Source organism: Aquila chrysaetos, chromosome 12 (genome assembly GCF_900496995.4).
Source record: "Aquila chrysaetos chrysaetos chromosome 12, bAquChr1.4, whole genome shotgun sequence".
In the NCBI taxonomy this organism is placed as follows: Eukaryota; Metazoa; Chordata; class Aves; order Accipitriformes; family Accipitridae; genus Aquila; species Aquila chrysaetos.
In genome coordinates this window covers 6,579,433-6,606,266 of record NC_044015.1, presented here as the reverse complement: position 1 = coordinate 6,606,266, position 26,834 = coordinate 6,579,433, and the positions used below count along the sequence as shown (strand labels likewise).

The window sequence follows — 26,834 nt, the reverse complement described above, 5'->3', positions numbered from 1 at the left end:
CCTCCTGCTCCTTTGAAAATAATAGCATATTTTAAAGTGGTAGCTCCAACTTGTCATGTGCAGGGGATTTTGATTAATGAAAAAGATCTTTATGGTTTTTGTTATGGAAGTGGCACAATAGAATTTTTAAACACACCATCAGTTAAAGTAAATACATGGCATGGAAATACTTTCCCAAAAGTATTTCCTCTATACCACCTCACAGAAACTACTCTCCTGACTTTTTTTCAGGGAAAAGGAGAAGCTGATCTTCACAATACTATACTTATATTCAAAAAATCCATATCCCCAACATTCCTTATTCCAGATGGTATTTTATCAGCTGGAACATCAGAAGGAATAAGAATTAGGTCACACTGACTGCGCTGACCTCTGTTTGAAGCGGTCTAACAATCTTAGGCATGTTGTAACAAATGTCAGCATCTCCAGCTTTGGCTTAACTCCTGATGGAAGAGCACTTAGTAACGGAGACAAATTTTTCACTATTGCAATGATTTCTAGACACATGCCCTTAAGCATTTGTCTCCTTTTCCTTCCACGCCTCAGTGCCTGTGCAGTCAACCGCAAGAGACTGCAGCCATCAGCTGGTGAAAGCAAGCAACTGCATCTGACAATTTCAGCAAAGCAAATTATGTCCTTACTGTCTCAGCTGAAGAGTAAAATAATGCTTTGGATTCAGAAATGAAGGCTCGAGCTACTTCAAAAATCCATTACAGGGCAACAGGAGGAATGAAGAATTATCAGGGGACAGGAAATCACTTGCCTGTTGTTAACATCACCTTGCAGCTGTACGCAACTTTTCTAACCTCTGACATGGTTTTCTTAATTTCACAACATCCTATTTAATGCTGTTTAGTGAGATAAAAGCCATAAATTCACGTTCCCACCATCCTGTGGCCAAGTTTCATGTGGGTGAAAAAAAGCTTTTATCACTCCTCCCAAGCTTTCAAGCTTCATTTGAGCCATCCTAACTGATTCTGCTGGATCTTCCTTTGGTTACGACAGAATAGCACTGTTATTACCTTACGCACCAACTGCCATCACAAGTGGAGCAGAGCAAGGGGCCCTAGAGATCCTCCCAAATCAGCAGTTTTACCTCCACAACTGCCAGTACTCAGCATAGTCTCTTTTGCTATACTGCCTTCCATTCCACAAAATGCCCCGGTGAGTGCTGTTTCTCATAGGACTATACGAGAGAGGAATATGGCCATCTTCTCAGCCTAAAGCTTTTTCAGCAAAGAACGTAGCACCCCTCTTTTTTCTCCTACCCTTCCCATTTCACTTGCCAAAGCTAACTTCATTCTAGTGACCATCCCAAACAGACGTAGTGTTTACCCCCAAGATCTGGCTCAGTCAAGACAATTCACCTACCTTTAGGAGGCGCTGGCTGGATGTTAACAACTGGCTGATGCTTTGGCAGTGGCACAAGCGTGGGAAGAGTCTGAATAATGATGGTTTTAGCTGGGATGCCAACGTTAGCCTGAGCTTCAGGTACAGCAGGCAAAAGAGGTTTGGGTTGTATCAAAGGCCTGGACACTGTCTGACCACACCTCTTCAGGGTCCTCGCAGAATTATTTGCTAGGAAAGGAAAAAGAGTCAGAGTTGGACCAGAAGATAAAGAATTCAAGCAGTAATAACACAGGGTTTGGTATGGGGTTTTTTTACCCATCTATAATATTTGTTAAAAACAAACATATCTGATCACAAATTCAAGTCAGAAATGAGAGGATATACTAGTGTCTGTTAGTTAAACATTCATATGCAAGACACATACTATCTGCAGAATCAAAGTAACTCGATCTCTCGTACCAGACCGAGAAGTGATGCTGACAGCAGGCTTCTTCCCTCCATCTCCTTCGGGGGATGCAGGACTTCTGCAACTCTTGCTGTAGAGAGAGATGGGAGACATCTGGGAGCTACAGCTGAAGTCCACATCATCCTGCAGACAGAAAGTACATGAGATTAATGCTTCAGAAACACATAAAAGTGCCTGCTAGCAGTTCAGAGTATAACTGCCTTTCATCACATCTGTGTTGCTGCTGCAGCAAACAGGAAAAAGGTTTTGTTCCACAGTTTTATTCCAGTCAATGCTAAGTACCACTGAAAACCAAACAAGTACTTCTCCCTATCAGCAGAGCGACAGGACGCAGAGGCCAGCAACTGCTAGACTCAGAAGCCTTTAAAAGGGGTTTTTTTGGCAACCAGGCTAATAAACACAGCTGAGGAAACAGAACGGAACATGCTCTTTTTAGAATGGGTGACAGCAGGGGAGGAAAGAAAACATCACTGAAGGGAAGTTGTTTTTGCAAGGGTTCGAAAAATAAGCTATTTCCTCTTATGCCATGAAGTTGGTCAGAGAAGTAAATCACTGGGCATTTTGTTTGTCACAGCTGGTTCTGAATGACTGCTGCTATCTGTGTTACATGGAAGTTTCTGCATACAGGCACATTCTGCACTGGAGAGTCCACAGACGATGGAGAAGGGACCGAACAATTTGAAGTGGCTGGTGATAAGGGTTCTGTCTTCACGCTTGCATCTGCAAGAGGCAGATAAAAAAATTTTACCATACAAGTTTTTAGCAATGGGAGATCAGTAAAGAACACACCGCCCTACACAAGCTATTTAATTCCTGAAGCAAGGCACAGCAGAAAACATAGCGAGATTAAAGATACTACACAGCTTAGCTTGTAGGGCAGTCCTCGCCAGCTGTACCCATGCTACAGAAACACAGCATGACTTCTCATCGCAGACCTAAATGCTGCAGGGCATCAAATAGTTTTACGTAAGTTACCACTATGCTTAAGTTGTAACAGCTCACCCTTTGGGGAGGCTGGGTGGGGGAGCTGGGGGAGGAATAGTCACACCTGCAAAATACTGAAGGTTAATTACCTGTATAAGCATGGCCTGTAATATTCCAAAGGTCGGAGTCCCAAGACATCAAATCCAAATCAAAATGAAAGTTATAGAGATCATTTTCCTGAAATGACAGTTCAGAAAAAGAAACAATACAATACACATTGAAACCACCAGCCATTATGTTCACATTCTTATGGCTCTGGAAAACAAAACAAAACAACACAACTATCACTTCAGTTGCCTTAAGGCACACAGAAATAAAAGCCCTTAAGGGGACAATTCTCAACTGGAATACACAAGACAAGGCTTCTTCTAAAGCTTAGACCTGTAGGAAAGGAGTATGTCAGTTTAAGACCATCACTAATTATTGTACCATTATCAGTAATTTGTAAAGCAAGAGTTTTAAGTCCAGTCATTGAACCACCTCATATAAAGCACAAGCTGTAGCAACTTGTTGCCACCCCCCCATCTGCACTGAAATATTTACTTAATGCCTTTCCATCAGCACATCTCAAAGCACTTTATAAACAAAAGCAGCATCAGCAGCAGTTTACCAGCAGGAAAAGAGACACAAGGACTGATTCACTGAGTATGTATTAGGTCTCCCTATACTTGAATAAAGTGACACCATCATCTTCTAAAGCCAGGCACACCAGTTTCCTTCTCCAACAGGAAAAAAAAAAAAGACTAAAATCACTTCATACCTATTATTTATTATAAGACCTTTAAAACAATCATCAGGTTTTTTGCTCCATTTTTTCTGATGATGCATCTGTAAGTCTGAGTTCCCTACTCAAATGTGGCATTTTTACAAGCACTTGCATGAAAAATATAAATATCACATACCCAACTTAGAAAAAATACACAGCAAAAATTTTCTTGCTAAAAACTATCCTGCAAATGTACCTTTCCTTACATTCTCAACCTGCCTCATAAAGGGAGGCTCACAAAGTCTGCAGACTGCATAGATGTTAATATTTGCAGGCTAGGATGAAGACAAAGCTCATCAGAGTACACTTATAGGAATAATGACAAAAAACCACAGCCTGAGCCGTGCAGTCAGAGCTGCTGCACAGAGCCATTGGCTGACCTGCCAACGGGCAATACCTTTCCCTTGTACAATCAAGCACTTCCCACATTAATGCTCTTAATACCTCAGGTTTACATTGGATAACCCAGGGGTTGTGCTGGAGGTGGGTTAGGACACAGTGAGCAGAGAGAAGACAGGGGAAAGAACACAGAGTGGAGGCAAATGCCCTGGGACAGAAAAAACAGTATGTACGATCAGACAGTGAAAAACACGGGGATTAATGCATAAGGTTACAAGCAAAGGTTTTAGGAGAAAATCCTACAACAGACAAGAAAACAAGAAACCATCTTACAGGCAAGGTGATAAAGCACAGCAGATATAACGTACCCACGCTTCTTCACACTTCTCCTTCCACGCAACCCGGACACATATTCCCATCAGCACTGCCTCGCAGGAGGAGTTTACCTTCCTTAGGCCAGTGACAACACAGCTTTTCCTGGACGCGGCACCTCACACCTTCCCCTTAAACCCTCTCCTTTTAAACCCCTAGTTGTTATACCCACAGTTTATTAAGAGATCGACAACTCTGCGTCTCAACAGCTAACGCGGGGGCGAACGGGTGAAGGCCTGTAAGCCACCGGCGCTCCAGCCGGGGAGCTCCGGTGCCTCCTGCCAGACGGCCGCCATGAAACCCACAGCGCTGCTCCTCGCGGGATCCCCCGCCGCCGCCGCCACCCCCCGAGCCGGGCCGTGGGGGCACACCGGCCTCCCGCCGCCCCCCGCCCGGTACTCACGTCGGGCTCGTCCCTCGGGGCCCGCCGCGGCTCCGCGGCGCCCAGCAGCTCGCTCAGCTCCTCGCCCAGCACCGCCTCTGCGGGAGAGACAGCGGCCTCAGCGCCGGCCCGGCCCCGGCGGGGAGCTCCCCACCGACCGGCCCCGGCCCCCCAGCCCCCGAGCCCCCCCCCGCTGCCGCGCTCACCCCAGTCGAGACCGCCCCCCGGGGCCGGCAGCAGCCCCGCCGGCTCCCACTCGGCCTCCGCCGCCGCCATCGCTTCCGCCTTCCTCCCGAAACCCACGTCTCCTTCCCGGCAGCGCCCCGCCCCGCCTACGGCGGCCGCCGGCGGACAGACGACGGGGCCGCTGCCCGCCGCGGGGCTTCGCTTCCAGAGCCCCAGGGTCGGAGACGGCGGCCGTCCCCACCCGCACCCAGGCACACGGAGGCGGCTCGTTAGACACAGGCGTTTATTCAGGTCCCGCTGACACACAAGCCCGTCGCCAGAAGCGCGAATGGGGGGAGCCGCGGGGGCACGTCTGGGGGCAGGGAGGCAGCTCCATGAGGGGAAGGGCCGGGCGGCAGGCCCGTCCCCAGAGCGCGGTGAAGGCGGCCCAGGGCCCCAGGCGGGTCTTCAGAGGTCTTCACAGGTCTTCACGCGTGGGTGGTGCAGGAAGGCAGCTCCGCTCCCCGCGGGGGGCTGGGGGGGGGGTGGGTGTACACGCAGCGTGGGGGCGGTTTCCACCCGGCGCCAGCGGTCCGGACTGCCGCCCCGGGGCGTGAAGTCCCTCTGGGCCCTGGCAGTAGCTCCCGCTGGGTCTGCAGCACTGGGGGACGTGGTGGGTTTTGGTCACGGCCAGGCTGGAAGCACAGGAGAGCCGGAGCTGGTGTTAGCCCCTTCGGTGCGGCACAAAAAGCAGCGTGTCCCCCCTTCCCCTCCCAAGGGGTATCCCCACCTGGGAGCACCCCAGCCAGGAGGATAGCCGCCCAGGTGAATTTTCCACACGTGGCTCCCAGCAGAAGCGTGGGGGAATGTCTCCAGCACGCTGCGGGAGCGCAGAGTGCCGCGAGCATCTCGCCGGCGCTCACCTTACAGGTTGGCGTCGTATGCTGCGTTGGTGAAGATGCCCGGCGATCCTAGGTCACTGGAAAACAGACACAAGTGTGTTACCTTGGGGGAGAGGGCAGGAGCATGGAGGGCATGGGTTAAGCACAGCCCCGTCAGCCCCGAAGATGCTCCCGCTGCATATAAAGGCAGCCTCACGCAGGCAGATCAGGGTGACCGGGGTGACCGCAGGGTTGTGACAGGCACAGGGCAGAGCCACCCTCCTGCAGAGCACAGCTCTCACCTGGTGGGGTTCAGGAGCTTCTTCTTCTCCTCTGATAACAGTGTTAAAATGTCCACAGGGGTAGTGCAGATAGAAAAGAAATAACCACATCTGTTTAGTGAAGGACTTGAGAAGCTGCAGCAGCAGCGTCTGAAACTGAACCAAGTTTGACAAGCATGGGATGGAGCAGGGAGGGGGGAGCTGAAACAACTGCCTTCTTCCCCTTCACAATTAAGGTGTTTTTCTGGCTCTGCCCTCCAAACCTGGCTGCTAACACGTCCACCTGGACAAACTGCCAACGAGGTGCAGCCAGACCAAAGCAACTCACAGCAAATAAAACACATAGATTGAGGCAGTCACACTGCTAAACTCTTCTCACCATCACTCCCCTCCCCTGGACCTCTAACCCCCTGGGCTGAGAGCCCCCAGCCAAAGCAACGGTGGGCTGCGGGAGGTGTTTCTGTACCTCTGTTGCTGAGCCGCTTGGCGAGGAGAGCAATGAGTGTCCCCGAGAGCACGATACCAGCTATTGCCAGAGCTGTGCCGCTGCTGTAAGCCAGGACTTGCTTTAAGAAGGGGGCACTGTCCTCTGAAACAGATCCGCAGACCCACAGGTTAGAAAGTTGTCAGGACTTCAGAGCACCCAAGCTACTGGGGTGCCCCCCACCACATTCAAGATGTGCTGCAGGAAGCTGGACACACACACACACACACACACCAGTGCTAGAGGAGCACGGGGTCCCACCATACCTGCACAGACAGGGGGATGCCTGGTCCAGTTCCCTGTGGCCGCACACCAGAGCACCTCTGCTCCCATCCGAACAAACCCCTCCTCGCAGGAAAAGGTGCATGTGGAGTTGTAGGTGAAGTTCCCATGCACATGAGAGCAGCTCAACTGGCCTCTGCTGGGGGGGTCCAGCACCGGGCAGCTGATGGCTGGAGATAAAGCACAGCAGTAGTGTCAATAAGACAGGACCAATGGTGCTGGGACTGGGGACATGTGGGCTGGGGAGCCAGAGGATGAGCTGCCATGGACTGGGGGTGCTGAGAGGAAGGGGATGCTGGGGAACGCAGTCTGCTACAACAGAGCACTTTGACACACGTGTGACCACAAAATCTACCTTTGCATTGTGGGGCATCCCCCGTCCAGGTCCCTGTGGCCATGCACTCGTGGCTCTCCGACCCCATCAGCACAAACCCTGTCTGGCAGGAGAAGGCACATGTGGAGCCAAAGGTGAAGTCCCCGTGGAGGTGGGAGCAGTTCAGCTCTCCCCGGTCTGGTGCGCTGAGCACTGGGCAGGCGATGGCTGCAGGGATAGAGATACATTTCAAGCAGGAGCCTGGGGATTACAAGGCTACACTGTTGGGACGAGAGAGGACCAAGAGAGGTCCAAGACACCTGAGAACATCCTAGGGTCAACCCAAGGCCTGTGACACCTTGAGCAGCAGCTCTACCTTCACAGCGTGGGGCATCCCCAGTCCAGGTCCCCATGGCTGTGCACTCACGGCTCTCCGACCCCATCAGTGCAAACCCAGTCTGGCAGGAGAAGGCGCACGTGGAGCCAAAGGCGAAGTCCCCGTGGAGGTGGGAGCAGTTCAGCTCTCCCCGGTCTGGTGCGCTGAGCACTGGGCAGGCGATGGCTGCAGGGATAGAGATACATTTCAAGCAGGAGCCTGGGGACTACAAGGCTAAACTGTTGGGACAAGAGGACCAAGACACCTGAGAACATCCTAGCGTCCACCCAAGGCCTGTGACACCTTGAGGAGCAACTCTACCTTCACAGTGTGGGGCATCCCCAGTCCAGGTCCCCATGGCTGTGCACTCACGACTTCCTGACCCCATCAGTGCAAACCCCATCTGGCAGGAGAAGGCGCACGTGGAGCCAAAGGCAAAGTCCCCGTGGAGATGTGAGCAGTTCAGCTCTCCCCAGTCTGGAGCACTGAGCACTGGGCAGGCGATGGCTGCAGAGGTAAAGACACACTCCAAGCAGGAGCCTGGGGACTGAGAGGCTAAACTGCTGGGACCAAGAAGCTGGGGTGACACTAGGATGTTCCCCAAGATCAGCGACACCCTGAGCTCTACCAGTAGCTCTACCTTCACAGCGTGGGGCACCCCCAGTCCATGTCCCCATGGCCGTGCACTCGCGGCTCCCTGGCCCTGTCAGTGCAAACCCCGTCTGGCAGGAGAAGGCACATGTGGAGCCAAAGGTGAAGTCCCCATGGACGTGGGAGCAGTTCAGCTCCCCTCGGTCTGGAGCACTGAGCACTGGGCAGGTGATGGCTGCAGGGATAGAGATATACTTCAAGTAGGAGCCTGGGGACTACAAGGCCAAACTGTTGGGTCCAAGAGGCTGGGGAAAATCCTACTGTGACCCCAAGGCCAGTGACACCCTGAGGTCTAGCAGCAGCTCTACCTTCACAGTGTGGGGAGTCCCCAGTCCAGGTCCCCATGGCTGTGCACTCACGGCGCTCTGGCCCTGACAGCGCAAACCCCGTCTGGCAGGAGAAGGCGCACGTGGAGGCAAAGGTGAAGTCCCCGTGGAGGTGGGAGCAGTTCAGCTCTCCCCGGTCTGGAGCACTGAGAACTGGGCAGGTGATGGCTGCAGGGATAGAGATACATTTCAAGCAGGAGCCTGGGGACTACAAGGCCAAACTGTTGGGATGAGAGGACCGAGACACCCGAGAACATCCTAGGGTCAACCCAAGGCCTGTGACACCTTGAGGAGCAACTCTACCTTCACAGTGTGGGGAGTCCCCAGTCCATGTCCCCATGGCTGTGCACTCACGGCTCTCTGACCCCATCAGTGCAAACCCCGTCTGGCAGGAGAGGGCACACATGGAGCCAAAGGCAAAGTCCCCGTGGAGATGTGAGCAGTTCAGCTCTCCCCGGTCTGGTGCGCTGAGCACTGGGCAGGTGATGGCTGCAGGGCAAAGGGCACACTTCAGGCAGAAGCTTGGGGACTGGGAGTCTAAACTGCTGGGACCAAGAGGCTGGGGAACATCCTATTGTCACCCCAACATCAGTGACACCCTGAGCTCTACCAGTAGCTCTACCTTCACATCGTGGGGCATCCCCAGTCCAGGTCCCCATGGCTGTGCACTCACGGCTCCCTGGCCCTGTCAGTGCAAACCCCGTCTGGCAGGAGAAGACACACGTGGAGCCAAAGGCAAAGTCCCCATGGAGGTGAGAGCAGTTCAGCTCTCCCCGGTCTGGAGCACTGAGCACTGGGCAGGTGATGGCTGCAGGGCAAAGGGCACACTTCAGGCAGAAGCTTGGGGACTGGGAGTCTAAACTGCTGGGACCAAGAGGCTGGGGAACATCCTAGTGTCACCCCAAGGTCAATGACAACCTGAGCTCTAGCAGCAGCTCTACCTTCACATCGTGGGGCATCCCCCGTCCAGGTCCCTGTGGCCGTGCACTTGCGGCTCCCTGGCCCTGTCAGTGCAAACCCCGTCTGGCAGGAGAAGGCACACGTGGAGCCAAAGGCGAAGTCCCCGTGGAGGTGGGAACAGTTCAGCTCTCCCCGGTCTGGAGCACTGAGCACTGGGCAGGTGATGGCTGCAATGAGAGAGCAGGTCTTAGAGACAGGATAGATGATGTTAAAACTAGGGATTAGGGCTGAATCCCAATCACACAAACCCAAATCTATGGTGACTTGTCTTTGATTTACCTTTCTCACCCAGACAAGTCTCGCCTCTTTAAAAACAGTAGTAATGTAGTTGGTACAATAATTTTTCTGCCATACAAATGATTTCCTGAGGGGGGGCAGTTGCTGCTCTGCCAGAGCCCTGCTTATCCCCTGCACTACCCCAGGTCACAGCCCCCAGGACGAAGGACCACAGCTGCTGCAGTCCTACTCGCCTCCCTCCCTGGAGGGGGAGCAGATCCCTGCCTCCATCCTTGTCACAGCAGCAGGTGGAAGGACACCCAGATGGCTTTGGGACTGTAGGGGACCAGGATTTGATGACTGTGATGGCCTCCCCAGGCTGTGCTTCACTGCATGCCGGGGCAGCACCCAATGTTTGCTGGGGTGAGCAGCTCCACTGCCTGCAGGACCACTGCAGGTTAGTGCCAGGAGGACATCTACCACCACCAGCACCCAGCCTGGGTGAGACAGTCCCCATTGCCTGTACCTTCTGCTTTCAGACTGACACCAAACACTTTCCTTGGTAGACTTTTCCTTTCACAGCTATTTTACAGGCAAGCCTGGTTTCCCACAGAATCCCCAGAGGTGTCTACTGAGGCCTCAAAACCCAGCGTTGAGGCATCCCCCAGCAGGCAGCCCAGGCTCTACCTTCGCAGCGCAGTGGGGGGGGACCCTGTCCAGACCCTGCCAACCATGCACTGCATCCTCCACGTTTCCGTCGCCTCAAACCCCTCCTGGCAGGAGAAGGCATACGTGGAGTTGAAGGCGAACCGAACGTGCCCATGCGGGTGGGAGCAATCGACCCAGCCCCTTTTGGGGGCAGCCAGCTGGGGGCACGAAACGGCTGCAGGCAGACACAGGGCAGGGCATGTGAGGGCAGGACAGGCAGCCTTGTCCTTCACGGTGCCCACAGCACCGTCAGCTTCACCGCAGCAGGAGCCTCTGCTCGTTTTTTGGAGTAAACCCAACTGGCAATGCTTGCTAACACAGCTTCATTATCAGCAAAGGCGACTGACTGACTCATCTGATTCTTTACAAAAAAAGAAAAATCAATCATATGTACAGCCAGCAGGAAAAAAAACAATATGCTGGGAAAGCAAGCCTTTGGGAACTTGGAAAGCCTGGAGCGGGCAGGCTCAGCCCAGCTTGCCTGGGGGGACTTCAACAAAATTGGGACCCAGCTCCTGACCCTGCCATCGCTGGCCACAGGACAGTCGCATCACATCTCTGTTCCCCTTAACCACAGAAAGCTTTGCTGGTCTCAGCTGCCTAAAGCAAGCTCCGGGTTGGACCACAGGCCCACCCAGCACAGGCATCATCGTCAGCACTAACTTCAAGGCAGGCTTTTTTTTTTTTTTAAACATATATACAGAGACCCTGTCCACCCCCTGACCCCTCCTGCTGGGTCTCCCAATACAGAGGGTCCCCAGTTCTGTCCCATGTCTGCTCCAATCCTCAACTTGTCCCATCCTCATGCAAGGCTGCAGATGCACCATGCAGTGGCACAGGGAAGGTGGAGCAGGGCTCTTACACCCCCCAGAAAAGCCCAGCACCTCTCTGGGGTGCCTGGCACCTAGCTGCAAACCCTCAAGCTGCTGACAAGAAGACTTTCCCTGCCCCTGCAGCATAACATACCACAGCTTTCTCTCCCTTGTGGTTTCCTGCCCCGCTCTGTCCCTCCCAGCTTATATCTAACCTCATCTCATGGGTCCTCACCCGTGCTCAAGGTGGCCCAGCCCTGCCAGGATACACCCTTTCCCTGGCTGCTGGATGGCAGCCCCACTTCACTTTTCTCTGCGGACCCCTGAGATGCCGAGCACCTTCCCAAGGCAGATTGGGGTTGGCTTGGGGAGATGGAGACTGTGCCACCCAGGGTGATGGAGGTGCTAAGACACCGTTCTGCCCCCACGCTCAGTGCGTGCAGGGTGCTGGCACCTGCATGGGATTCAGGACAGCGAGCAAGAGCACTGGGACAGCCAGGGAGAGCAGGGGGCTTATCCAGAGCTCACAGCCACTCTGCCCATCGCAGCCTCATCGGGAAACCGCTCCCCGCATGCAGCACCAGGAGCTGCTTCCCCAAAGGGCAGGAGCATGGCAAGCCCAGCCCATTGCTTGCCTGAGCAGCACTGGGCATGCAGGGCTGACCCCCCCAAAGCATCGATGCCGCATCCCTGAGACCCCCCAGCCCCTGGCAGGCCCTACCTGTGCACGTGGGGGTGTCTGCTGACCACTGCTGGGAAGGCAGGCACTGCAACATGCCCGCCCCTCGCCGCTCGAACCCCTCCTGGCACCCAAACACGCAGGTGGAGTTGTAGCTGAAGTCTCCGTAGGGATGGCTGCAGTTCATGCTCACTCCCTTGGGCTCGAGCTTGGTGCACCGCACAACTGGGAGAGATGCGGCACCGCCAGCCCGTTAAGAGCACAACGAACTTGCTCGCTTTGCCGCCGGGGCTCAGGCTCTCCAGCAGGGAAGGAGGGAGGGATGGGGATGGGTGGCTCACCGTCCTCGCACTCAGGGCCATGGAAGCCGGGGTAGCACTCGCAGCGGTAGCTCCCGATGGTCTCCACGCACTCGCCACGCTGGCTGCATGGGAACGGCTGGCAGGAGGCTGCGCACACAGAGGACGGTCATCAGGAGCCGCTAGCCACCCTGCCGAGGTCCCCAGCCCACCTGATCCAGGTCTGTGCTGTGGTCCCCCTGCTCACCTCGGTAGCACAGCGCCTTTTTCTTTCGGTTGCAGGGCTCGTCATTCCACTTGCCCGACTCCCACCGCCGCTTGATGTAGATCTCCACGCAGTCCTGGTTGGAGCGGCGGTTGTTGGGCTCCCCGTCTGCCCAGTTCTCCGCCTCCTTCGTCAGCGCCTTCCTGGTGCCCACCCAGGTCCAGGTGCCGCCCAGCTTGCGGATGCCGATCCAGTAGTATCGCCCATGGAAGGGCAGGCTCTCGTTGAGGTACTCGATCTCCTGCTTGTTCTGGATCGCCACCAGGTCAGTGAAGAAGGTCTGGCAGTAGTTCCTCGCCTGCTCCCACGTGTAGTCCCCTTGGTCACTGTAGTGGTATGTCCAGGCACCCACCTCCACGCGCGTCACCGCGCCTGTGAGAGAGGTTGATGTCTGGGATCGACGCAGAAAGGATGGGAGCCAGGTCGGGGATGGGGTCCCTTGGGACGTGAGGGTGGGCTAGGGCTGGCATCAGGGGCAGCTGGGTGAGGGGACAGGACGAAGGGCCAAGTGTGGATGAGAATGGGGCTCTAAGAGTACACGGAGACCTGGGTGGATCAGGGCATGGCAGAAGGAGCTGAGGTGGGACAGAGGGAGACAGCACAGGGATGAGGAAGGTGGGGGAGGTAGGGTGAAGGCTGAGACAAAGGGCAGCATGGGATGGGGCAGGCAGAGCGCAGGTGGCAGAGGAACCCCAAGCAGTAATGCCAACCCCTCCTCTAGCACAAGGGGTGAAAGCCCAGCCCCACAGCCCTGCTCCCTTGCCCACAAAGATCTCCCAAAGGGGAAAACCCAACATCGAGATGGTTCCTTAAACATGGTTCCTTCTTCAAGTGCAGAATTGTACCACTTTGGTTTTCTTGCTTTACACTTCTACAGGAGAGTCAGCTTGGAGCAAGGCAGAGCAATGAGCTTGCCCTGACCCCGTAAAGCATTTGGATCCCAAGCTGCTCATTTGAGGCAGAGATGGTCTGAAGAGTCTTGTAAAACAAGTATTGCAAAACAACATCTTGCAAAAGTCAAGTTCACATCCTGGTCATGCCCACCAGGCAGGGCAAAGCCAGAAATTAACTGGAACCCACACCCAGAAGTGAAAGGCACTTTGCTGAAACCCTGCTCTTATTTACAGCATTTCATACCACAACTTGATGCAATCAAAGGGGGTTAGCCACAAAAAAAAGCTTCCTCCCTCCTCCCCAGAAGCAGGTATCTCCACAACTGCAGAAAGTGATACAGGGATCATATCTCCATCTGTGCAGAAAGTGAGATGGGGATCAAAATTTGCTCCAAACAACCAGCCTAGGGTACCCTGTGTCTCAGGAGAGCATATCACACTGTGGTCATGCAGGCAAAGGTCTGGGCATCACAGATTAGATGCAAATCTAGGGCTTCCCAACTCTTATTAGGGCTCTAGTTTGGTCAATAATTACGCATTTTTCTAAGAAAAATTCCTATAATTTGTCTGTTTTTCCTTGTGAAGGAGCAAGCTATCCACTTTGTTCAACAAAACTGAAGCTGAGGAAAACGTGGGCTTCAACAACAGCCCCTTGGGAGTTTGGGGCTGCAGGACAGAAGCTCAGGGCACCTCCTGGGAGCCTGCCCCATCCTCAGTTCCCACCACCCACCTCCTGGCCCTCGCTACCTCCGCAGCACAGCTCAGGCCAGCCGCCCTGCTACCCTCACACACCCCATCCCGAAACCGAGAAGGACCAAGGGAGCCCATCTTCTACATGCCCATCCTACATGTGTTCTCCTGCCTCTTTCTTCCAGCTCTACCAGTAACACCATCTCCGTAGCACAGCTCCTCCCCAGTACTTCCCCTCAGCCTTATGTTACCTCTCCCTGGGAGCTGAACCCCCAGGTGGGTGTTGTTTGCCTGCGTTTCAACCTCTCGGCTCCCCTGGCAGCCCCTGACGCCTTCCCCCAGGATGCTGCTCAGCACCCGCCACACTTGGGGTGCCTTTGCATTTTTGCTTTCCCCTCAGAGATAAATCTCAGCCTCCTCCTGACACTTCTGCATTTGCCTCTGTTCCTTAGCTCAATCACGAAAGGTTCTTTGGAAAATAACCCAGCTCATGGAGGATCTCTAAGGACAGAGCAGGCACCGGCAATTTTTGCTCTATGCAATGCCAACGTGTGAAGGAAATATCCTACAGGCAGCAAAACCAGATTAGTTTCTACTCTGATTTCTTCTCCTGATGACAATTAGCAGCTTTAACTCTGTGTGGTGCTGCCCCAGCTGTGCTCCCCACCCGTGCACCTGTGGGTCCTGTGGCTTCGGCTATGCCCAGCTCGGCAGCATGGGCATGGGCGTAGGCAGGTGGTAGAGCTGCTGCTGCCTTTCTCTAGTTCATGGTACAATGCACTGTTGCCATGCTGCTTTTGGGAAACCAGACGCCCTGTGGGGACCCTGCGCGTGGCCTGGCCCTCCCCAGGGGAGCATGGTCCTGCGACGGGTCTGGCTGGAGGGACCTGGCCCGGGCAGACACAGCCCCCTCCCGGCCCAGAATGATCCAGCCCTGGGACTGGCAGCCATGGGGAGTGTGACTGATAAGCCCCCAAAATAACGTTGCTGCTCTTCTCCAGTTCCCCAGACCTGCAGGCTCCTTGGCAGCAGGGTCGCGCTGGGCTTACCGACCGGGTGGCGGGCGGCTTACCCCATGTGATGGCAGCGATGCCCAGGTAGCAGATGCCACGAGAGCCCAGAGCCCACGTCCTCCCAGCAGACCGCAGTCCTGCAGCAGTGCCCTGCATGCCAGGGAAGAAGGCGTGAACATGCACGTCCCACGGAGGCTCACGCACCCCGCCATGCACCCACACCGCTGCCAGGCGGTCCTGGTAGCCACAAGGGCATGTTGCTTGTGCCAGCTTGCACGCAGGCACGTGCGGTGCCGCTGGCCAGGCTCTGCTGCTGAAAGTGCCCCTCCAGCGAGGCACTTTGGGGGGGCTGTGCCCACAGCACAGCTGGGCAGTGGGAAGAGGCCATGCCGGCAATGCAGTTCACTCCTGGGGAGCCCCTAAATCCAGGGCATGCCCTGTGCCCTCCACCCCTCCCCACCCACCCCAGGGGTGGCATCTGCCTCCGCAGTGGCAGTGCCCCGAGTGCCTGGCACAGCCTCGCTGCCCGGGGCAGGGTCTCTCCAGGGCAGCCTGAGTCCATCCTGCGGGTCCCCGGCAGCGGCACCGGTTCCGGGCAGCGCCTGCCCGCAGCCCTGCCCTCCCCTAACCCCCTTTTCCAGGCAGACCCCAACTCATCCCCAAGGAAAGGAGCAGGACCTACCATGTCGGCGCCGCAGACGCACCTTGCCCAGCTGCCAGCAGCACCGGGCGCGTCTGGCCCTTGGCAGGCAGCGGCGCTCACACTTCCTCCGAGTGTGCAGAGCATCGCTCCCTGCCCTTGGCCTCTTCCCCTCCCACCCCAGCCTGCTGCCAGCCCGCATCCTGCCCTGCACCCCCGCCTCCCCCGCTGCGGGGCTCTCCCACCCCTAGAGACCCCGCTTCCAGCCCGGGGCTGGAGGGGAACAGCGGGGTCAACCCTGGCCGCGGCCCTGGGGGGACTCAGCTCCGCATCCGCCCCATGGCACGGGAGCTGGGTGCATCCCCACGCTGCCACGGGAGCCAACCCGCAATGAGCCGGACCTGCCCGAGCCCCCCAGGAGGTGCAGAAGGGTCCAGCCCCGGCCCATGCTGCCCAGGGCACCGAGACCTCTCCGACCCACCAGGTCCATGTCGCAGTGCCCACACTGGCGGTCGCGGGACGGAGGAGCGACGAGGTACGATGAGCTCCCACACGGGCTGAGCGGGAACGTGGCTCACAGCCTCCCGGCTCCTGCGGCGGATGCTCTCCTCGCTCGCAGGCTTTTTGCTTTGGCTGTGAATCTTCATATACTGTTTATAAATGTTACTTACACAATGTATTTTCCTGTGTTTGCTTTTAAATCTTTATGAGAAAGATCCAAGAACATGCCAGAGGAACTTCCCGAGTTTTAAATGTCCTTTATGAACTTCACCGATGCTTCAGGAACATGCCTCATTGTTCCACCTCCCCTTGGACCATTCTTGAATCACCACAAATCTTTCCTTACCCTGTTCTGCTCCTAATTAATTAATTGCCTTGGCAGGGTTTTCTGCAGGAATTACCCCACTCACTTCCAGCTAGACCAAAGCGAGAGCCGTGCAGGTCACATGCAATTTCCAGTTCCAGAGAAATTGATGCTGCTCCAGCGGGACTCATGCTAGACAAAAGGAGGAACCCATCCCACAAAAGCCATAATGCACTACAATGAGTTTATATTTGGCCAATGTAAATGAAACTCAGTTCCTGTCTCTGGATATCTTTCTTGCAAAATGTGTTACTGTAACTGTCTATTTCTGTGGAATTGCTGAGGATGAGCCCATATGTCCAGTAATTCCGGAGCGCTCGCTTTCTAGCAGCTCATGTGCAGAGGGTGCACAAGGGAAGAAGCAGCTGGGCAGGCAGAGAGGCTGAGGGGCAGCTGCTGGGGTGGGAGAGCATCTCCAAATGCTGAGGGTCACCTGGGCAGGGTGGGAGCTGCCTCTCCCACGCGGTGGGAGACCCGCTGGGAGTCAGAGGGGTGCTCGCAGGTGCACAGCCCCGGGGGTGAGCAGGCTGTGCCCCTGCCAGTTTCACTTCTTCTGAGACCCGACACGGTAGGGCAGAGCAGTAGAAAAAAAATATTCCCACCTTTATTTTTGTAACTACAAATAGTTTCTGGTATTGTTTAAAAAACAGAAACAAGGTGGCTGAGACCCAGAGGCTGCCACTGTGAAGGGCAGAACGTGGCCAAGTTCAAAGCTGCTTGTAGGGACAGGTACCCTGTGCCTGTGGGTACCTGGGCTTGGAGAGGGGGTCCTGCACGCCAGGACTGGTACCGAGGGTTGCTTTGCAGGTGGTGGAAAAAGGTACACACGGTGGGAGGGAAAGAAGACCTGAATCAGCTCTGCTGGGAGCTGGTTAATCACCAAGTTAATCACCCTTTCACATCTTGGGTGGTTTCCAAGGCTGGCTCCCCAGGAAGGATTCAGGATGCTGCTGACCCACTTACCAAGGAAGGGCCCGTCCCTGCCTTACGGGCTAAGCAGCACAGGGATTTCCCAGCCGGCGGGATGGCATATCCCGTCCCCCCAGCTGCCCTCTGAGGGCACAGCACAAGCTGCGAGCCAGGGCTTCGCTCAGCAGGAGCTTAAGGGAGCAGGTACAAAGACACTTTCCCATGTAACGTCCTCACCATCCCTCGGCCCTGCAGAGATCTGGAATAGAAACGTGCCTCCTTTGCTGTGTCGCGGTCCTGAGCCACAGATGGAGGCGATGCTCTTTCTCGCGAGAGCCCTGCCGCGGGCTGTATCTGTGAGGAAGGGGCACGGTTGCCCCACGCATGCCTCGGCACCACTGCCGAGGGTGCCATGCAGCCAGCGGAGTTGGGCAACCCATGCACAGGCTGTGACCGCAGGACTCGCTGGGAGGAAGCAGCTTGGCCACTGCAGCCGTCACTGCCTGCCCAGGCTGATGCTCTGCTCCCTCTCGGCATGCTGAGCTGTGCCGCGGGCAGGGTGTCACGTGCAGAGCAGGGTGCAATGCCTGCACAACTATCCTGACGGTGCTGGGACTGCCCCGGTGTCGATGGGATCCACGGTGACAGGGGCTGTACGTGCTGCATGGGGAGGTGGGTGCTGGCAGAGGCGGACAGATGCCCCAAGGCCAAGTCCAAGCTCCACCCTGCACTGTGTCCCCAGGGAGTCCCCAGGACCTGGTGGACTGAGACCCTGGGGGCAGGAGGTCCAAGAGGCACCCCCGTCACCAGCACGCCGCAACCCCCCCGGCAAAGAGGCACGCTTGTGTTGTTTTCAGCAGAGGCTCCTGCCCCACGACGGCACGGCCTGTTCCCCTCCTTATGCAATGTCCCCTGGCAAACCGCAGAGGAACCAAGTCACCCTGACACAGCCCGCTTGGCTCGACTGCCGCCAGCGATACAGCGGGCGCCTTCCTGGGGAGCCCCCCGCTCCCCTCGCCCCTGCTGCCGGGCAGGGCTCAGCAGCCCACCAGATTGAGGAGGCCCCCGGCGGCACCCCTGCGGGAGCGTGGCGTGGTGCTGGCGAGGACCCAAACCCCGCCGAGGTGCAGCCCCTATTCCGCTGTCCCCCCACTCCGTGCTGGGGATGGGGGCGGCTCTCCCCAGGTCCTGCAATGCCCTCGTGAGCAGAGGCTTTGGAGGCGCCTGCTGAGCGTGGGCAGGGGACAGGTCCCCCCCACCACAGGTCCTCACTGGGCGTTTGACCCAAAGGGTGTCCCTGAGCTGCTGGCCCCGGCAGCCAGACCTTCCTCCGACGGCCCTGGAGGAGAGCAGCGCCTGATAAAATCTTTCGCACAATTTGAAAGTGTCTGGCCGCCGGAAGACTTGTTATCCAAGTGCTGCCCTGGCTTGAAGGGAATGAGAGATTTGCAAGGATTAGCTGGGGCCAGGACAGGGATGCCTCCGAGACAGCCCACGTGCCATGGCACTCTGCACCCCCCACCCACAGGGACCTTGCAGCGGGATGCAGGCGTAATTTTGGGCGAATCACTCCTGCCCACCCCACCTGGTCCCTCTCGGAGGCATTTCTTTGATCTCAGCTGTAGGACAGCTTTCTGCCTCATGCCTTTCCCCTGCCGCACCAGTGATGGAGAGCCTTTTCACCGGGCGCCGCTGCCAGCTGGGTACCCCTGCCCGCACTGCCTGCCGGCTCCCTGGCGCCTGGCAGCAGCAACATGTGCGTGGCACAGATAAGGGTTCGCCAAGCAGGATGCCGGGGGCGCAGATAACGCTGAAGTTATCTCACCGCTTGTGTGGTAGGCAATAAACAAGCGGCTCTGCCCTCCCGGGGAATCCCAAGCAGCACCTCTGCCCTGCCAGCGAGCCAGGGCACAAGGTGCGTATTGGGTGCTGGGGTGCAGCTCCAGGGACGTGCTGCATCCAGGGACAGCCCCATAGCCATCCCTTACCCTAAGCAAGAGCAGAACCACCCAGCCTGCAGGGCTGCTCCTGGGAACTGCTATTGCTCTCCCTGCACCCTGCCCGGCTCCCCACAGCACTGTGCATCCCTGGAAGGCTGGGACAGGCCACCGACCCACCTAGCCTTCCCTTGATGGCACCTGTCTTCCCAGCACAAGAATGATGCCTAGAGCTGTCACGCTGGCTTGGCGTGGGGGGCGGCCCAGGTGGTGGAGGCGTTGGCAGCCGATGGAGCAGGCCACCGGCACCCTGGACATCACCAGTGCTTCTGTCACGTGTCTGGTTTAATGCAGAGATTTCAATCTTCTCCCGTCTCACAAAGCAAGCCCAGAGACAGATTCCTCTCTTCGTCACCTCCGTCACCCCCTGTGGGCTATTGCCTGCTCCCCTCCTGTCTTGCTCTTTGCACCATGGGCTCTGTCCTCCTCTGCTCCCCAAGCAGAGCCGCCGCAGCCTCCCCGGAGCCAGCGCAGGAATGAACTCAGTCAGCCCCGAGAGCGGTGCCTCCAGCCAGGGCCAGCTCCCGTGGAGCAAACAATGTCTCTCCTCCAGCCAGGAAATCCTGCGGCATCCCCTCCGGCAGGCACTGAGCCCAGCTGCATTTTCCCTTGAGACAGAGGCAGCCTTGAGGACGCTCTTCACCTTTTGGCAGGCCAGGGCTGAGCTTTCCTCTTCTCTTTCTCACATCTCTGCTTCAGCGCAGCCAGCAGTTTGATGCTTTCTCACCTGGGGTCTCGGTTATCTCTCTGCTCCAAAGAGCTACTGTGCACTGCGACTATTTAAATTGCTGATTTATTTTCCGCAGGTAGAGCAGGCTCTGGCACAGCGTACGTTTTAAGGTCTTTCTTACGTCTCAACCACTTTGCTTTTGTGGATCTACAAACTGCCGCGTCCATGCTGCCCGTGCTGTTGCAAACTGCCAGGCTTTGCCCTGTGCAGCATCCCCTGGGTGTGCGACCCCGGCGACGGGGTAGCCCCATCTGAATTGCCGCTGCCGTGGCCATCCAACTCTCCGTGCACAGGGTCAGCGGCGCCTGCTGAAGCTGCCTCTCTCTAACAGTCCTGACTTTTGGGGCAAGCCCCTGCAAGAAAAAAACAAAAGCTAAAATAATGCAGGGAAGGATGTTCCTAACCGTTTGTTGTCGCCTTTGAAATTAATTTCTCCTCCTCTGACCTCTCGCAGCTCTGCTTCAAGAGCAAGATGGCTACAAACACCAATTTAACTGTGCTTTGGCAATTGGCAGAGGGGTACAGGCTCTTTCACAGCTGAGCAGCAAAAGCAAGAGGTTGTTTCTGCTAGGATATGGCAAGGCAACATAGGGAGTGCTTTCCTAGCTTCTTTTTATTTTTATTTACCCTTGAAAGGAAAAGGACTGTTTTGCAGAGAGGCATTTCGGGTGGACTCACTGGCCCGAGAGGAGGCAAGGCAGGACCTTCTCCCTCCACCCGTCCCTGATGCTCTGCTGGGAACTCAGCTGGCCCAGCCCCACGCCAGGACCCTACCTGGCTCCTCAGGGGAGAGCAGCGGGCAGCCGCCCGGGCTGCCTGGCTCCAACCGCAGCCGCCAACCCTCCTCCGCTGCCGTCACACCGTTGTCACGCGAAGGCTTCCCGGCGCCCAGCAAGAGCTAGAAACCCGCTTTCGCTCTACGGGAGCTGACGTCCTTCGGCAGAGGCGTGGAGCCGGGACCAGCGTCCGTCCCGACGGACACCGGCGCGGGCAGCGAGCGGAGCTGTGCCGGCTACGACGCCCATCCCGTCTGCCGCGGGGGTGCTGTGGGGATGCCGTGGGGGTGCCAGGGGCCACCGTCGAGTGCCCGCCGGCCCGTGGGGCGTTGCTCTCCACAATGAGCCGGAGGAGCCCTGCCCCGGGGAAGTCCATGATGACCACCCCCCAGCGCACAGGCCGCCCCCCCCGGCGCCGCAGGTGCTGGTAGCAGCGGGGGTTCACAAAGCGGGCCACCTCCTCGGGGCAGGTGAAGAGCCCGTTACCAGAGCAGAAGGTGAGGTGCATGGTGGCGGGGTCCCCGCCGGCCGCCCTCTCCAGGTGCCGCCGCGCCCGGACCCACTTGCGCTCCAGCGAGAGCACGTTCCAGGCGTCACTGATGCTCAGCTGCTCGTAGGGGATGCCCAGCACCTCCCGCGCCAGCGCCTCCAGCACCACGATCTTCCCCCGCACCTGGCCCAGCGTCGGCACCTCCTCCCGGCACCACACGTGGCCCCGTCCCTCCTCCAGCAGGCAGCGGTGGAGCCGGGCGGCGAAGCCGGGCCGGGGGAAGATGGGCAGCTCCTCCTTGATGCGCATGAGCACGGCCTCGCCGGGGTGGGCGCGGAGGAAGCGCAGGGTGCGGCGCAGGACCCCCCGCAGGCTGGCCCGCTGGAAGGTGCAGAGGTGGTAGACGTGGAGCTCGCCCCGCGCCAGCTTGCAGCGCACGTCCAGGAAGCGGACGCCGGCTGCCAGCTGGGCCTCCAGGCCCCAGCTCTGGCACCGCAGGCGCCGGCCGCCGAACAGGCTGAGGGAGTCGTGGGTGCCAGGGATGGAGAGGCGGGAGAGAGGCAGGGCGTCGGGGAGTCTCGCCATCCAGTCGGGGCAGCAGGCTGCCGGCTGGGGCGTGCAGTCGAACGCCGCGCTGCGCCGGCACCGCGCCTCCATACTGCCAGCGCAGCGGGCGCCCCGGCGCCTGGCCGGCCCCACCAAGCCCTGCTGCGGAGGAGAAGCAGCACCATGAGCGGTGGGAGCGCTGCATGGCCCCCGTGCATCTCGATCCCGCCCCTCCCCAGAGGTATCCCCACCATCCCACGCGCCCCTTAGCATGCCGCGTGTCCTGCGCCCCATATACATTGATGCCAGTACCCCGTGCTGTTATACTGTACGGTTCCCCTCCCTCCCTCGAGCACTCCCCCATGCTCCTCACCCAGCCCGGGGCTGTGCCATCCCGCCGCCCCCAAACTCTGGCATATCCCAGCCTCCTCCTCTTGCACCCACCTGGGTTTGCCTGCGGCAGTGGAGTGCAGCCCGCCGGACGGGGCGCACGGCCGTGGGTGCCAGCGGCACACTGGCAGGCGGAACGGGATGCCTGCCATTAACCCGGTGACGGTCGTGACGCGCGTCCTGCCTCGCACGCGGCACGTGCGCTGGGGATTCACCCTCAGCCAAGGAGAACGCTTGGCGGACATGCTGGGCTGGAAAATCACCTGGCTGATCCCGAAAGCAGCCATTCAGGCCTCTACACCTCCCTTCCCAGGAATCAGGACAGACAGGATCAGGGTGCCCCAGGGCCCCTTGACGCTGCCTATGGGAGCGGCTGTGCAGAGCCCCCGGGTGCCCACGTGCCCGCTCCAGAGCCATGGCCCGGCTTGGCTCCCGGTGGGACCTGGTGTCCCCCCCCCGAGTGATGACTGCCATTGCCCCCGTCAGAGGGACAACGGCCAGGCAGGGACCTGGAGCAGGGGGTCTGTGCTTGCCAGCATGCCCCAGGACCTGCCCGGTGAGGGTCCCCCAGGGAGCGGGCTCTGTCCCCTTGCTCCTCAGGCACCGGCAGCTGCTTCACGCCAGAGTCACCGCAAGGCCGCTCCGGGCAGCCTGGGCTGCCATCACCACTGGGGTGCGAGCCCCGCGGCCACGGCCGGGTCCGGAGCTGGTGCCTGGGGAGGGGTGACTCACCTCCTGTCCGGGGGACATGGCTGCGGGGCAACCCGGTCAGCAGCGCACACCGAGCCCGGGGGTTTTTGGGGAAGAGCTGCCCGGCAGGTCACAGACCCCTCCGAGCATCCCTCCCAGAACACATCCCCTCCACTCGAGCCGGGAGAGCACAGCGATCCTCCGGGGATGCTTTCCACCGCGGGCTCTCCCACCGCAAGGACATCAGGAGGGAGGACACCAGCGGCCGTCTTTCCAAGGCCGAGGGGTGTCCCCTGCGGCAGCCCCCTGCTCGGGGCGGGGGGGGGGGGGACGACACGACACACACGACACAGAGACCCTGCAGCCTCCGCGGGCAGCCTCCCCCAGCCCCTGAAAAAAGACCTTATGTTTAACTGCGGCTTGTGCCCGTCGCCTCGGCACCGCCGGGAAGAGCCCGGCTCTCCCGCCGGTAAACCCCGGGCAGCCGGAAGACGGGCCGCCGGCTGCGCAGCCGCTCCCCGCCCGGGCCCGCCCCGCCACCGCGCCGCCCCCCGGCCCGGCCGCCGCTCTCTCGGTATGGCGGCGGGCGGAGGAGGAGGCGGCGGCGGCAGGGCCTGCTTCGTCCTGGGTGCCTCCGGGGAGACGGGCCGGGCGCTTCTACGGGAGCTGCTGGCCCGGCGGCTCTTCGCCAGGGTGACGCTGGTCGGGCGGCGCCGGCTGAGCCTGGGCGAGGAGACGGAGGCGGCCGTGGTGCGCAGGGCCGGGGGCTGGCGGGGGGGGGGGGGTCCCGAGGAGCGGCCGGGGTGGGCGCGCTGACCCTCGGCCTCCCCGCAGGAGCAGGCGGTGGTGGACTTCGAGCGGCTGAGCGAGCACGCCGCCACCTTCCAGGGACACGATGTCGGGTTCTGCTGCCTGGGCACCACCAGGGCCAAGGCTGGCGTGGTGAGCGGGACCCCCCCCCCCCCCCCTCACCCCGGGGGACGGGGCAGGGGTCCTGCCTGCCCTCGCCCCTGCCTGCCTTCTCCCTGCCGTGCTGACCCTCTTCTCCGCTTTCCCCGCAGGACGGCTTCGTGCGCGTGGATCGGGACTACGTCGCGCAGGCAGCAGAGCTGGCGCGGGCGGGGGGCTGCAAACACTTTGTCCTGCAGTCCTCCCGGGGGGCAAACCGGCACAGCAGCTTCCTCTACCTCCGCGTGAAGGTGAGGGGGCAGCTGGGGTGGGCTCCCGGCGCTCCTGCAGGAGTCACGAAACACCGGGATGCTCGGGAACGAAGCAGGAGCTGAGGTCTCGAGAGATGCAAATGGCTCTGGGGGTCCTCCCGGTGCTGGGGGACAAGGGATGGGGGCTGGCTGGACTGGCGTGCAACTGGCTTCGTCCAAAGCAGCGCAACACCTGCACGCAGCATGCGTCTCCCTCTTCAAACCACAGAAAGACCCGCTGGGGTCTCCAGCCCGGCCCCAGCTGCGCAATCCCAAGCTGGGATGGATGGTGTCACAGCTAGGTGGGGAGGCTCAGGGCTGTGTCCAGCTGAGATGTGAACTGTCCAGAGGGGGAGAGCCCACAGGCTCCCCAGGTGGGACCATACCCATCACGAAAGTTTTCCCAGTATGTTGTGTGCTGCAGCTCCCAACATCTGCTGGTTTTGCTGCTGTCTGCCAGTGTCCTGTGCCGGGATCCCCAGGCTGGACACTGTGTCCAGTTGCAGTTAGCATGACGGTTGCAAGGGTGCGCTGCTGACTAATGGTCAATGTGTCCACCGAGGACACTCGCCCCACGCTGCGTTTTCCTGGATCGCTGCTCGCTGCCCAGGCAGTGCCTGGCCTGCACCAGCTTTGCACTGGCATTGGCGCCGTCCTGCACACAGCTCGGCGACTCTCCCCCCGATTCACGGGGCGGCAGGGATGGTGCTTGCAGTCATCCTTGTCTCCTTTCATCCTGCCCGACTGCTCTGACAGGGAGAAGTGGAGAATCTGGTCCAGGCCGTTGGTTTTGATCGCTGTACCATTCTCCGGCCAGCGTGAGTAGCGGTGGAGGAGGGAGGGCACAGGACTCAGGTGGAGGGTTGCCAGGGCAGTGGGGTGGGAGATGGAGAAAGAGAGAAAGGATGTATAAGTGGAGGGCTGGGGAGGGAAGTGGAGAAAGCCACCAGGTGCAAATGCAGCTCCCGGACAAGCACACCGCTTCCCAGCGCCGCAGGGAGCAAGCGCAGCAGTCTCCCAGGGCCCATCCCAATGCTAGTGTCACGTGCCATGCAAGGAGAAGAGGCTCGAGTTGAAAGCAGAGGTTGGGGGACATAGGTCAAAGCTTGTCTCTGCACAGACCTTGACCTTACATGGAAGGGGGATACTCCCCTGTATCCTTGCAGCTGTACTATGCTCTTGCTGCCTGGGAGAACTGGCATCCTGGTTTTGGCAGCACTGCGGGGAAAGGAGTTTAGTGTCCCAGGGCTCAGCTCAGTCACTTTTTGGGACCCTGCCAGAGCCCCATGGCCCCCATGTGGGTTTAGAAAGCTGGGCTGGGCCGGGCCACCGGCGCAGCGAGAGAACGCAGTTGCTAGCTTTGCCCCGGGGGATGGTTTCAGCCTGACCCACCTTACCTCCTCGCTCTGCAGGGTGCTGCTGTGCAAGCGCCAGGAGTCCCGGCCCATGGAGTGGATGGCCCAGCAGTTTCTGGGTGTTGTGGCTCGGGTCTTCCCCACTGCTTACTCAGTGCCTGTGGAAACGGTGGCCAGGGCTATGGTGGCCAGCGTGCTGCAGCCAGGTGAGGGGAAGGTGGAGGTGCTGGAGAACAGGGCCATCCACGAGCTGGGAAAGGCAGTGCCACAGCAGGGCACGTAGAACAAAAGGGACGGGCAGGAAAGAGCTTTGATTCCTTGGCCCGTTCAGATGCTCTTCGGGGCCAAGGATGAATGCACATGTGGGAGAGGAGCGGGCTGCTTGCATGGCTAATGTGGAGATAGAGGTACACTTCTTTGCATGGCAGCTGATTCTGTCAAGTGATCAAAAATGCAGCTGCTGGCTGGTGGGTGAGGAGAAACAATGTGCTCTGCTGCCTGGATCCAGCATGCAAATCTGGCTAAAAATGGTGTAATCCAGGCAATTTCTTGAATGCAGAGTGTAAATAAAATCCTATGAATGGTCTGTTCGTGCCAACTTTGTGTTGAAATTGTGTTTGCCTGCTGCACGTTGCCAACCCAACTGCATCTGTTCACAGATTGTGTCTTTTGGTGACACTTCGAGGAAGGCACACGGGCAAGTGGCCATGCTGTAGACAGCCACAGGACAGCAGAGACGGTGAGCAGCTGCCTGTGCTGAGGCTGCACCCCACAGAGCACACGGTGGCACCAGTGCCGCTTGGATAGCAGAGCTCCTGCAAGCTGCGCAGCAGTTTCTTCTGTGCCTGGGGTGCTGGCTCTGCCCGCAGTAGGTCTCTGCAGACATGCAGCATGTGCCTCATCAATCTGCTCTGGGTGCAGAGGGACTGCTACAGGGATGCTGGTGTTCAGATCCAGGCTGTCACTTTAGTACCTATAGTAGCATAAACACCGTGCAAATGCATTGACTTGAAGACGCCTGTCACTGCTGGCTCCTCTGGGCTTTCCTGATAGACACAAGTGAACCAGAGCTCAGCCCTGTTCCCAAGGGTGCTCTGCGTGTGCAAGAGGCCAGCCTGATGCACATCTTGGGGTGGGCTTACCCCTGCCCCACGCTGCCCGGGTGCTAGAAGGGGAGCAGGTCCCTGCTGCAGGCACAGAGCAGGCTCGAGGAGCAGCACTGTGTCCCAGCTGCGGCCCTGGCTGTTCTCAGGCTTCGTGCTTGGGGTCGAGGAACTTGGCGGCTCAGCAGCTG

The 26,834-nt window shown here is 58.4% G+C and overlaps 4 protein-coding genes across 24 annotated transcripts in view; 1 reads left to right on the top strand and 3 right to left on the bottom strand.

Annotated features, from left to right (window-relative positions):
- ATF6 (activating transcription factor 6) overlaps window positions 1–5,026 on the bottom strand; it is an 83,668-nt gene extending 78,642 nt beyond the window's left edge. For 4 of the 5 annotated variants that reach the window (XR_005933709.1, XM_030031716.2, XM_030031717.2 and 1 more), the window contains exons 1-6: window positions 4,866–5,026; window positions 4,681–4,757; window positions 2,890–2,977; window positions 2,442–2,536; window positions 1,810–1,939; window positions 1,372–1,578 (exon numbers count right to left, since the gene is read on the bottom strand). Coding sequence is in view for 4 of the 5 variants with exons in the window: in XM_030031716.2 (XP_029887576.1) it covers window positions 1,372–1,578; window positions 1,810–1,939; window positions 2,442–2,536; window positions 2,890–2,977; window positions 4,681–4,757; window positions 4,866–4,935 (667 nt within the window). In the remaining variant the exon portion in view is untranslated. Of the gene's footprint in view, window positions 1–1,371; window positions 1,579–1,809; window positions 1,940–2,441; window positions 2,537–2,889; window positions 2,978–4,273; window positions 4,587–4,680; window positions 4,758–4,865 lie in introns of those variants that run through there. The other variant, XM_041127925.1, reaches the window with a different exon arrangement.
- Window positions 5,027–5,111: 85 nt separating this feature from the next.
- LOC115348682 (selectin P) lies at window positions 5,112–17,059 on the bottom strand. Of its 16 annotated transcripts, none has more exons than XM_030031699.2 (18): window positions 16,075–17,059; window positions 15,013–15,103; window positions 12,340–12,729; window positions 12,135–12,242; window positions 11,836–12,018; window positions 9,360–9,545; window positions 9,041–9,226; window positions 8,722–8,907; window positions 8,401–8,586; window positions 8,082–8,267; window positions 7,763–7,948; window positions 7,442–7,627; window positions 7,108–7,293; window positions 6,737–6,922; window positions 6,453–6,575; window positions 6,008–6,038; window positions 5,748–5,803; window positions 5,112–5,519 (listed from the first exon to the last, which is right to left on the bottom strand). In XM_030031699.2, exons 1-17 carry the CDS (start codon window positions 16,081–16,083, stop codon window positions 5,749–5,751), a joined length of 2,664 nt encoding a protein of 887 aa, XP_029887559.1. In that variant the 5' UTR covers window positions 16,084–17,059; the 3' UTR covers window positions 5,112–5,519; window position 5,748. The 16 variants fall into 16 exon arrangements, with proteins under 16 accessions (XP_029887559.1, XP_040983855.1, XP_029887557.1 ...); XM_041127921.1 differs by lacking the exon at window positions 16,075–17,059 and adding an exon at window positions 15,636–15,755 and having other exon boundaries at window positions 5,112–5,555; XM_030031697.2 differs by lacking the exon at window positions 16,075–17,059 and adding an exon at window positions 15,636–15,755.
- A 1,433-nt stretch (window positions 17,060–18,492) lies between these two features.
- Window positions 18,493–23,521, bottom strand: LOC115348685. 2 transcript variants are annotated; one of them, XM_030031719.2, is made up of 3 exons: window positions 22,351–23,521; window positions 20,869–22,068; window positions 18,493–20,447 (listed from the first exon to the last, which is right to left on the bottom strand). In XM_030031719.2, the coding sequence occupies exons 1-2, from the start codon at window positions 22,768–22,770 to the stop codon at window positions 20,950–20,952; spliced, it is 1,539 nt and encodes a 512-aa protein (XP_029887579.1). In that variant the 5' UTR covers window positions 22,771–23,521; the 3' UTR covers window positions 18,493–20,447; window positions 20,869–20,949. The 2 variants fall into 2 exon arrangements, with proteins under 2 accessions (XP_029887579.1, XP_029887580.1); XM_030031720.2 differs by having other exon boundaries at window positions 20,869–22,065.
- Window positions 23,522–23,524: 3 nt separating this feature from the next.
- HTATIP2 (HIV-1 Tat interactive protein 2) lies at window positions 23,525–26,138 on the top strand. The gene is made up of 5 exons (XM_030031723.2): window positions 23,525–23,736; window positions 23,821–23,928; window positions 24,048–24,185; window positions 24,942–25,003; window positions 25,598–26,138. Exons 1-5 carry the CDS (start codon window positions 23,563–23,565, stop codon window positions 25,821–25,823), a joined length of 708 nt encoding a protein of 235 aa, XP_029887583.1. The 5' UTR covers window positions 23,525–23,562; the 3' UTR covers window positions 25,824–26,138.
- The last annotated feature ends 696 nt before the right edge of the window (window positions 26,139–26,834 follow it).